Source organism: Zophobas morio, unplaced genomic scaffold (assembly GCF_036711695.1).
Source record: "Zophobas morio isolate AGI-343-1 ecotype UQ-CSIRO unplaced genomic scaffold, CSIRO_AGI_Zmor_V1 ptg000030l, whole genome shotgun sequence".
Classification (NCBI taxonomy): Eukaryota; Metazoa; Arthropoda; class Insecta; order Coleoptera; family Tenebrionidae; genus Zophobas; species Zophobas morio.
In genome coordinates, this window is record NW_026972135.1 from 12,856,315 (window position 1) to 12,868,378 (window position 12,064).

General features: G+C 37.8%; 1 protein-coding gene across 1 annotated transcript; it reads right to left on the reverse strand.

The window, feature by feature from the left end:
- Window positions 1-6,062: 6,062 nt before the first annotated feature.
- On the reverse strand, window positions 6,063-11,063 carry LOC135138592 (uncharacterized). Its single transcript, XM_064068570.1, has one exon. It carries the CDS (start codon window positions 11,061-11,063, stop codon window positions 6,063-6,065), a length of 5,001 nt encoding a protein of 1,666 aa, XP_063924640.1.
- Window positions 11,064-12,064: the final 1,001 nt, after the last annotated feature.

Genomic DNA, 12,064 nt, shown 5'->3' on the forward strand with positions numbered 1-12,064 from the left:
GTCTGTCCCTCTGTCTGTCTGTTCGTCTGTCCGTCTGTTCGTCTGTCCGTCTGTCCGTCTGTCCGCTTGTCCGTTTGTCTGTCCGTCTGTCTGCCGACACGGATTTTTATTACATAGAATAATCTCTGTCTAATAAAAATCTGTACTGGGCCGATTGTTGTCAACTTTTGTATTTATAGTAGGTAGATCATGTAGATGGTAAAACGCTAACCAAAATTTGTCTAATCATCCCCACCACTAATGTGATGACTTCACTTCAAAACTGTACATAGTAAATGGATTTTAAATTGTATCAAATAACATAGTCTTACACATGTAGTTTATGACTTCGAATTGAGATTTTACCCGAAACGTCCAGATTTTTGGAAAAAAAATCAAAATTAGGAAACAACATTTTGACATTTAATTTGAAATCTGCAAAACCGAATGCTTTGAAATTTTGCAGATGGTTTACAGTTATGATAAGCATGATAAGTTTTTATTCAAAATATATTTACTTGCCTCGTCCAAAAAATTGATGACGTCACCTGAAAAGTTTGCCGAATAACAATAATATCTAAAATGTGCAAAGTATGATGAGACAGTACTTGTTATTTATTTATCATTCCATTCATATTTTTTGGATTTGCATATACAGGGTGACTTAAAATAATTAATGAATGCGTAGATTTATTTTATTGATTTAATCAGGAACTGCTAAACCAAATGCTTTGAAATCTTGGAGATGTTTTAAAGTTATCATAGGCATGGTAAATGTTTGATCAAAATATATTTGCTCATCCCCCCCTAAAAAATTGATCACGCCATCCCAAAATTTTTCTTTTTTAAAACATGTTTAAAATGGAAAATTTGTATAACAAAATATCGATTGTTTCCTTGCCAAAACCATTTTAACCATGTTTTAAGTTTCTTGTTATGAAAAGTTGGCTATGTATATTAAGAAAAGAAGGTAAAATATAAGCCCCCTCCACCCGCCCTATTTCAATTGTGATAATTTTTTTATTCGTCATGAGCCAACGGGACAGAGCTTAACTGCAAAATTCTTATTTCTCTACCAGAAATTAAAAAGATATTTTTGAGTATCGTGTTGTTCAAAAAATACTCCGTATATTAAGAAAAAAGTAAAGCCAAAGATTAGGCCCCACCCATACCCGCCTCGTTCTCAATTTTCGATTGTGATGCATTTTTCATTTGTCGTCAAATCGAGGGGGGGGCTTAAGTGCAAGATCCATATTTGTCTACAAGAATTTACAATTTTAAACTTGTTTTCAGTTTTTTTGTCATGAAAAAATGGCTATCTATACTAAGAAAAATAAGGTAAAATATAAGCCCCGCCCATCCGCCCTGTTTCAATTGTGTTTATTTTTATTAATTGTCGAGATTTTTTTTTAAATTTAAATGCAAAATTCTTACTATTTCTCTACAAGAAACTACCATGTAAGACATTTGTTTGAGTATCGTGTTATTCAAAGAATACTATGTATAGTAACCGCATTCGAGATACACCCACATAAATTTTTATGGCACCAATCACTCAAAAAGCGGTGCTCCTGAAACCGCAACCATAAATTATGAAAAGGGCTTGACAGGTCATTTTATACAGAGCCGTATTTGGGTTGAGTTCAAAGTTTTACGTGCTTTCGGTAATGAAATTGTTTACTCAAATTCCCAAAGTACTTTGGGTAGATTTGAATTAGTCTTCATTCCAATAACTGATTTCACGTCTTACTTGTTGGTCGTTATAGCGACTTATAATCTTATAAATATTATTTAACTAATACAATTTAACTATTATTTCACCTTATTTTTTTTAACAGAGTACGGCCCTGAAAAATTCGGCCGGAACGTGCCGATATCTGGTCGCATTGGGTGTTAAAAGCAATAAATTACTGTTGCCATTGTGCAGGGGTTTCACTAATTATCTGTCATAAAGTTTTATGTGGGTGTATCTCGAATGAAATTTGTATACATACAATTGTATATGTGTTAAGAAAAAATTAAAGCCAAAGATTCAGCCCCACCAATACCCGCCCTGATTTAAATAGTAATGACGTCTTCATTGGTTGGCAGACCTAGAGGCGGAGCCTAATTGGAAAATTCATATTTCCGTACAAAAATTTACCGTTTTAAATGTGTTTTAAGTTTCTAAGGATTAAAATAATCATCACAATTGAGATAGGGTTAGAGTTAATCATCATTACCTTCTAAAATAAAACTGATTTTGGCAAATGAGATAACCTGTAAGAAAAGAGAGGGTGGGTGGGCGGGGCTAGTATCTGCCAAGATTAAACTGATTTTGGCAAATAACATACTTTCTAAGAAAAAACAGGGTGGGTGGGTGGGGCTAATATCTGTTAACATAAGACTGATTTTGGCAAATGAGATATTCTCTAAGAACAGAGAGGGCGGGTGGGCGGGGCTAGTGCCTTCTAAGGTTAAACTGATTTTGGCATATGACATACTTTCTAAGAAAAGAGAGGGTGGGCGGGCGGGGGTATTATTTAAAATTATTTTGCTTCACTGAAGTAATTTTTGATGTTTACAATTTTGATGCAAATATTATCGTTTTTTCCAGAAATATATGAGACGTGTAATCATGGCTTTATTAGATAAACATCATAAAATATTAACCTGAATTAAGTATGTACAGAAAAAATTAAATCAGAATTTCTTGCTTATTATGTGCATTGTGCAAAGTATGATGAGATCTATAATTGTGATTTATCACTGCATAAATATTTTTTAGATTTGCTTATATACGGGGTGTATGAAAAAAATTAATGACTGATTCAATTTATTTTATTGATTAAATCAAGAATTGTAAAACTGAATACTTTGAAATCGTGACGTTTTCCAGTTATTGTAAGCATGGTAACTTTTTAATGAAAATGTATCTGGTTATCAACCCCAAAAAATTGATTAAGGCATCTCAAAATTTTGCCGAATAAATTATTTCCCAAATATGCAAAATATGAACAGACTTTTGATCATTATTGCATGCATATTTTAGATTTGCTTAAACGGTGACTCAAAAAAATTAATGAATCAGTCAATTTATTATTGATCCAATAAAAAACGAACTACCCCATTTTATGGAAACATTCAGAATATTTTGTTCAATGGAAGCTTATGAATAATTTTAGTCATCTGTTTTGGGGCGATAAACTCATTCAAACAAACAAATGTCGACGTGACATTCTTCCGATGTAATGTATTCCCGTTGATAATGTGCTGTAAATAAATTTGTTGCAGTCATAACCTTTTTTGATGACCTTGGCGCATTCAACAGCATGCGGGACGTCGAACATCACGCACAGATGCGTTTTACGTTGTTTATAAATAAAACTGGGCGGTCAAAATTTATACATCCTATCAACCCGTCTGAAGTGCGGTCGGTGCATTCTTGGTTTCAAATTGTGCATCATTTTTAATAATTTACAGAAATAGTTTTATTTTCAGCGAGACCGACACTTAAAAATTATTAAAAATATTATTAATATTATTATTATTAAGTCGTGGATAGGGATTTTAAAACCATCAACTGACGTTTAGTTAACGTTAGTTTTCTCATACAGTGACAACGTTCCTGTTGTATACAATAAAATTTTATGATGGTTTAAGCCAGTTAACTTCACAGCGGTTCATATCCATCATAAATTGTAATTTGAAAATCGGACAAGTGGAAGATCAGTAACCCGAGCGGTTCTTAGCTACCCTTCTTCTGGTTGAACAATAGCGGCGCATGCCAAGACGGTGGGACACTCAGTGAGTGAACAGCTTAGCCAACCCCTCGTAATGACATTGTAAAATTTTATTGTTTACAAGAGAAACGTTTCTACTATAATTTTACTCGGGATGCGTAAACATCGGTTGCGAGCCACTGGTCTGCCGTAGTCCATACGCAGCGCGTAAGTTTCAACCGCCTAGCCTTATTGTGTTTTTACTATTACACTACATCTATCCAAACTGATATAGATGTCCTTGCAAAAATGCTGATGACGTCATCGCAAAAATTTTTTAAAATGCTCTGCTTCTAAAAAGTAATGAGAAAAAAAAAACATAATAGGCATGCCGTCGTCACGTTTCCGACAGGGAGAGAAGTACTGTCTAAATTCTTTAGACCAATTTTTTATATATGTATTTACACATTACTACGGTACGTGATGCCGTGGTTACAATTATTGTATATATTTCGGAACCAGCCTGTATTATAACATTTCGCGCTGAAAATATGGTAAACATTAAAGTCATGCGTTTGTGTCCCAGATTAATTCCTTGTTACCTGTTCCTGCGTATTGCTACAATATTATGTCATTTAGGTCAACAATGCTTATTATTTAATTTTATTTATAGACTTCAATCTAATTTAGTATCGAATTGGGTTTTCCATAAATAGCAAATACCTACATCTACGAATCCTGTGGAGATCGTGTATTCTAGGTTGCATTCCCAATTCCGTCGGGCTCATTGTCAGCCGTGAAACACGCTGTAGGTACAAATATATTATCTGATAAGATTAAATAAAATTTACTTATCAGGCGTTTTAGATGACTTCATCAACTCAAAATCAATTTAATTAATTACGAAATTATATATTTAATAAAATGTGCTGATAGGTATATTGTACAATACGAACTGCAATTTTTCCTCCACACCATCCATAAACATCCCAATCCGCCTTCGAACATATTCTCAAATTAATAAAATATGAATAAGGCGCTTATGAGTAAACAAATAAATCAACGAAAAAGCATCCAAACAACGCAGTTTTCCGCTCGATCTCCACACGGCAAATCCTTGACTCTCTCCACCTCCCTTCGCCCCCTGTATAAATTTCCGGTCGTCGTTTACGCGTTCGCTCGAAACTGCCTTCCGATAATACACCGCATATTGTCTGTTAAATGCCCAATTTCGCCCTGAATATGCCGGATCAGTGCTGTAATACAGTTCAGGTCTCTATTGGACACCAACGTCACGTAGTTGGCTGTGAAAGCGCGCGATTGGTTGCTCCAACTACGCCCCGATTCGACGTTGTCATGGCGACGTAATCTCAGGTTTAACGCACCTTTAATGGGGGTGATAGGGGGATATTTGCGAAGGTGAACAGGAGTTGGAAAGAGTGGGAAAAAAGTTTGAATGATTTAAGGGGTTTACCAAGCTGTTAATTTTAAGCGTGGATTTAAAATTTTAATTTGATCTAACTGAAGTACGGAAGTAAGAACATACTTTTTACGTTTTCGTGGATTATAACGAGTGTTTAAGAAGTTTTACGTTTGTGGTCGCTGATGTAAAATTAATTTAAAGTAACGATATAGTTTATTAAGTACCTACTAATTCCCTACAAAACAATTAAACAATTCTATATTAGAAGTAGAAGTGAGTAATAATGATCCAAAAAACTAATAGTTCCACCATTAATTAGTGTCAAGGTAAAACTTAACGACATCTTAGAAGTATCTGCTATTTATGACGCAGGCTCAAATGTCTCATTGATAAATTCAAAACTAATACGTTTGAAACCAAAAAAGGGCAACATGTAGCGCGAAATCAAAACTCGATCGGAGCTTATACAATAATTTATTTAACTTCGCACAAATATGAAATGCCGGCTTCGGAGGCGTACCGATGTCGAGGCGGCCTCGTCGACGGGTTAGACGTGAATCGCCACAAAATTCGGTCGAAGTACCCTAATACGGGTGGGGTAGGGTGGACGACTTGTATACGCCCAAACCCTTGTTCAGGTAGACTGAACATAGTCCCCCCGTTGAAGCGTTAACTTCAAAGTACAATATAATTAAAAAAAAAAGAACAATAAAGTTACATAAATGACTTAAGATATACACAATACATGCTTAAGATCCTATGATATAATATATTTACAATAATGATATAATATATTTACAATAATGATTGGTTCAACTTAGCAAAGGGCATAGTTTATGCACTGATCGTTGAATTATACCGTTTTTGGTTCGCACTGACACCGTTCGCACCCTGCCATCACGCCCTGGATGCGTGATTTCGATGCGACCTAAAGTCCAACATAGCGGAGGTACATGGTCCTAGTGGATGATAACGATGTCACCCACGGCAGCTGGCCGCGCTGACGTAGCCCATTTGGAACGCTGCTGTAACTCCAGGAGGTACTCTCGGGACCACCTCTTCCAAAAATGATGGCGCAGTTGCTGGATCTTTTGCCACTGATCCAGACGATGAATGTTGACGGTACTCAGGTCATGTTCAGCTGGAGCTGTTAAAGCAGATCCGATTAAAAAATGACCTGGTGTTATGGCCGTTAAATCGTCAGGACTCGAGGATAATGGGGTAATAGGACGGGAATTCAGGCAAGCCTCTATCAACGTGAGATAAGTGTACATCTCTTCATAGGTGAACAATGATTGACCGACAACTCTCTTCAGGTGAAATTTCATAGACTTGATACCAGCCTCCCAAATGCCACCGACATGTGGCGATCGAGGAGGTATGAAACGCCATTCAATATTGTCCCCCGCACAATCTCCGATAAATTTTCGAAAAGACTCTGATTTTATGATGTCCTGATGGATGAAACGTAATTCCCGGTTGCTACCCTTAAACGTTGTTGCGTTATCTGAATAAATGGTCGACGGTTTACCTCTGCGAGATATAAACCTCTTGAAGGCCCCTATGAACGCTGACGAAGTGCAATCAGTGACCAATTCCAGGTGAATCGCTTTGGTAGATAGGCAAATAAACAGACAAACGTACGCTTTAATGGACCTCTTTCCGCGACCCCTTCCCTCTCTAATTAACATGGGCCCAGCATAATCAACACCGCAGGTAAGAAAGGGACGCACAAGATTAACCCTAGCTTCAGGTAGATTGGCCATGATCTCTTGATAGAAAATAGGATTTGCTCGTCGACAACGAGCGCATTTATGTAAAACCTTTCTGATGGTACTACGACCGCCTAAGGGCCAATATGTTTGCCTGACAGCTGTTAAAGTGGCTTGGGGACCCGCGTGTAGTTGTCGTAAATGCTCGCATTCTATAATCAAGTGTGTTATGTAATGATCCTTCGGAAGGACAATGGGAAATTTTTTATCATAAAAAATGTTTGCATTCACCAATCTTCCACCTACGCGGATAAGTGCGTTTTCGTCTAGAAATGGATTAAGTTTGATCAAAGGACTTGACTTGGGTAATGATTTATAATTGCTGAGGTTATCAAATTCATTGAAGAATGATTCCCGCTGAACTAAACGAATAATAATCATTCGACTGTTTCGCAGTTCGTAGGCAGACAACGATCCTGTTAGTTTTTGACTAGATTTGACGTTATTATGAAATCGTAAGCACCAAGCAATAACATTAACTAATTTGGAGAACGAAGAATACCGTGATAGTAAATCGCATTTGGACTCAGATTTTGTGACCTTTGTGCAAACGACCTTACGTCGTTCTTCCGTTTCTGACGGATTTACATAATTTTTTAAGCTACTTGAGTGGTTAGTAGTAGGTTGCCACAAAAATGTTGGACCACTTAACCATAATGAGTTTTTCATTAATTGCTCGGGACTGCAACCGCGAGAGATAACATCCGCAGGATTGGAAATTGACGATACGTGTTTCCAGGTTTCAATCTTAGTCAGCGATTGAATTCTAGAAACACGGTTGGCAACAAATGTTGTCCAAGTATTTGGTGTAGCCGCTAGCCAGCTTAAAACAATAGTTGAGTCGGTGTAGTAAAATTCACCTTGAATCTGACAACTTAGACTGTGCTTAACTTGCTCTGATAACTCTGCTAACAAAACTGCACCACATAATTCCAATCTGGGTAGTGTCTGAGTTTTCAATGGAGCTATTCGAGATTTAGCCGTAAGTAACTGAACGTGAATTTCACCACGTTCGTTGTAGGACCTAATATAAATACAAGCCCCGTAAGCTAATTGGGAGGCGTCGCAAAACCCGTGTAATTGTATGTGAGCGGCGTCTTCAACCGGTATCACGCAGCGAGGAATTATTATTTTATTTAAGTCAGCCAGTGAATATAAAAAACTATTCCACCGCTCTTCTAAATTGGCCGGTAACCTATCGTCCCAGTCTAACTTCAACGTCCACAGTTGCTGAAGAATAATTTTGGCAGTAACCACAACTGGGGCAACTAAGCCTAAGGGATCAAACAGTTGCGCAATTGTTGATAATACACTCCTTTTTGATGCTGCTGTCTTAATGCTTGTTAAATTGATACTATATTTAATGTGATCAGAAATGCAGTTCCAAATAACTCCGAGTGTCTTAGATAGGCCCTCCTTATCTAAATTAATTTCCGCGGAGTGAGCAGACGTATTTGGCAATAATGATGGATTATTCGAAGCCCACTTTCGAAGTTGAAATCCGCCCTTTTGCAAGCACTGTGATATTTCTGTTTTTATGTTCAACACCTCCTCAACGGTATTAGCGCCGGTGATTAGATCATCCACGTACATGTTATTTCTAATTTGATCGTATGCATTCGGAAAATTATGTTTTTCATCAAGTGATAGTTGATGCAACGTTCTGATAGCTAAAAATGGCGCTGGCGCAACACCGAAAGTGACCGTTTTAAGCCTGTATGTCTCAATTGGTGCATTTTCTTCGAATCGCCATAAGAATCGTTGGTAATCGTGATGTTCCGGGTGTACCAGAATCTGTCTGTACATTTGTGAAATGTCTGCTGTGACCGCGATTTTATGTTGTCTAAACCGTAGCAAAATTGAATATAAATTCGATTGGATGTTTGGTCCAATCAGTAACACGTCGTTTAAACTCTTATGATTAGATGACTTTGCGGAAGCGTCAAAAACAACTCGTAATTTGGTCGTATTACTGCTTTCCTTTGTGACACCGTGATGGGGTAAATAAAAAGTTTGAGGGTTTTCAATTTGGTCTTCAGGTACCTGCTCGGCATGACCTTGCTGTAAGTAGTCAGAAATTACCCTTGAATAACCGTCTTTGAAATCCCTGTCCTTGCGGAACTTGGATTCCAAAGATTTCAATCTTTTAATGGCCCTACTCTTGGACGTACCTAGATCCGCATTTTGTTGAAATGGTAAAGGGACCGAGTACCTCCCGTCTCGCAAACGTTTATGACCCTCCATAAAAATCCTTTCACACAAAACCTCGTCAGCTGTTTGAACAATCGAATTCTGAAAATTATCTAGTTCCCAAAATTTACCGACGAGCTGTTCGAGGGTGGGTTGAATATAATGACAAGTGCCGCGATTTACGACACTTGGGGTGCTTGAAACGGAATTAACTACAACGTACCCGAGTTTCGTTTCTTGCAAGAGAAAGTTTTCATTTAAATACACCTGGTTTGGTTCCAGTAATTCAAAGAACAATTGAGCCCCAATTAATAGGTCGATTTCACCTTTTACATGAAAGCTGGGATCTGCCAACTCAATGTGATTAGGAAATTTCAGGTTAGCTGTTGAAAACGAATTTGATGGTAAACATTCTGATATCTTATGTATAATAACGCAGGATAAGTTAAAATGGAACGTTGTGCAATTGGAGAAAATTTGGGCATTAGTTCGTTTTGACGCATTTGTTGTGCAGTGATTAACGCCAGAAATTGACATAACAATTGGTTGTGACTTAAGTTTTAACAACCTTGCGAGACGTTCGGAAATGAAATTTAATTCAGAGCCACTGTCTAAAAGTGCCCTGACGATATGTTTTCTACCCAAGTTGTCACATATTTGTACCTGAGCTGTAGGCAATATAATCCCACTGAAATGTGATTGGCTGGTATTTAGTTTGAATACGGCGGGTTGTTGATCAATATCGTCATACGACAACGGATTTGATTCCGGCTGATTCTGATGCAAGAGGGTGTTATGGTTCTGGTTGCAAATTCTACATCGATTCTCGGATTTACAATTGGACAAATCATGATCACGAAAGCAATTAACACACGAATTCCTTGCCTGTACGAAATTTAGTCTGTCGGATGTGGACAAATTTAGAAATGTCGGACAATGATATAAGTAATGGTTTTCCGAACAATGAGGGCAACTAAATGATCTGTTAATATTTACGTTCGTCTTTTTACCCGTTGACACGCTTGCTACTATTTTATTGGGTACTCTCTTTAAATTATTTTCGTAATTATTTGACGCCTTACCGGACATAAGGCCCAATGTTTCGAGCATTTCGGAGCGTTTTTCTAAGAAATGTTTCAGTTCATCCCATGTTGGTAACTCTGACGTTAATTTACTTTGCCATTCCCTTTTCGAAGTGTAATCCAATTTCTCGGAAATAATTGAAATTAAAATAATGTCGCAAAATCTCTCCGGAGTGATTTGGTGCACCGCGAGTGCTTCTAAATGGCTACACATAGTGTCTAATAATTTACGCAATTCAGTGTGTGAAGCCTTGTTGATATTCGGAAAGTTTAAGATACCGTAAACGTGGTCCTGAACTATCAGTCTTTTGTTATCGAAACGGTTTTGCAAGATCGTCCAAGCTGATGCATAATTATCCGCCGTGACCTTGAGCGATTCAATTACCTTAACTGCCTTACCCTTTAGGCACGATTTTAAGTAATGAAATTTGTGAACGTCTGATAAATTCGCGTTATCATCTACCAAAGCTGAAAAAGTGTCACGGAAAGAAGTCCACTCGGCATATGAACCATCAAATGTTGGCAATGCTAATTCTGGTAGCTTCACCGGAATGCATTGGTTCCCATTTGAAATGGGCCGCTGATTGATCGAACTTGAATGCGGGGTAGACGTGGACCGGCATTTACCTTCTAAATTACGCAATTCGCGAAAGACGCTGTAATAATCTTTGGAAAACGCCGTGGCTTGCTCTGTGCTAGAAGGCAGATTGAGAGACGTTTCTAATTCTTCTATTTGACATTGAATATTGATAAATTCATCGTAAAGAGGTTCAAGCCTACGCAAACGGTCCTCAATTTCCGCTAAAGATTTGTCGGAGCCTTTGTTAAATTCCGCAACCGCATTTTGGGTGAGCGTTAATTTGCGCTTAACAGCTCCCCGTGATTTGTTTAACGCAGACAATTCTTCCATCGACATTGTTACCTATGACGTTCGACAAACAATATCTCAAGCTAATAAATAAGGAAAGGGTTTACGTATTTTGTGAAGCTGATGATGTCGTCAACGGCGCCTGGAGATGCCCTGGTCGTGAAGCTGATGACGATGTCCACGGTGGAGCTGTCGGTTGACGTGGTGAAGTCCACGATGCTTAAGATGCCCCAGCCGTAGTGTTGATGAGGATGTTCACGATGTGGAGACGACGGTTGACGTCGGGAAGTCCACGTACTTAAGGATGCCCTAGGCGTAGTGCTGACGTGGTGAAGTCCACGATGCTTAAGGTGCACTAGTCGTAGAGTTGATTCACGGGCGACGAAGGCACTTATTTTGACTAACACTGGCACTTTCGATTTATTACTCCGAAATCCGGCTCGAAGGACCAAAATGTAGCGCGAAATCAAAACTCGATCGGAGCTTATACAATAATTTATTTAACTTCGCACAAATATGAAATGCCGGCTTCGGAGGCGTACCGATGTCGAGGCGGCCTCGTCGACGGGTTAGACGTGAATCGCCACAAAATTCGGTCGAAGTACCCTAATACGGGTGGGGTAGGGTGGACGACTTGTATACGCCCAAACCCTTGTTCAGGTAGACTGAACACAACACGATGCAAAAGATTAACTTGAAGACAATTAATGGTGTGTATATAAATCAGATGGAATGACAACATTAAAAGTAAAAATATTAAATATAGAAGAAAAGATAGATGTATTCACAATAAATAATGAAAATTTTAAACATGACTTTCTAGTTGGATTAGATTGTATAAAAAAATTCAAACTGATACAAAATGAAAAACTGAAAATAAAACAGAAAACTAATGATTTCGAAGAAAAACAAGAAAGATATCAAATAAACATCAATGAACATGTAGATCAAGAAAACTTTGAAATCTTGACAAATCTATTGAACCATCATGAAGAAAAAATGATAAAAAATCTTATAGAGAAATATAAAAATATATTTGCAAAAGACAA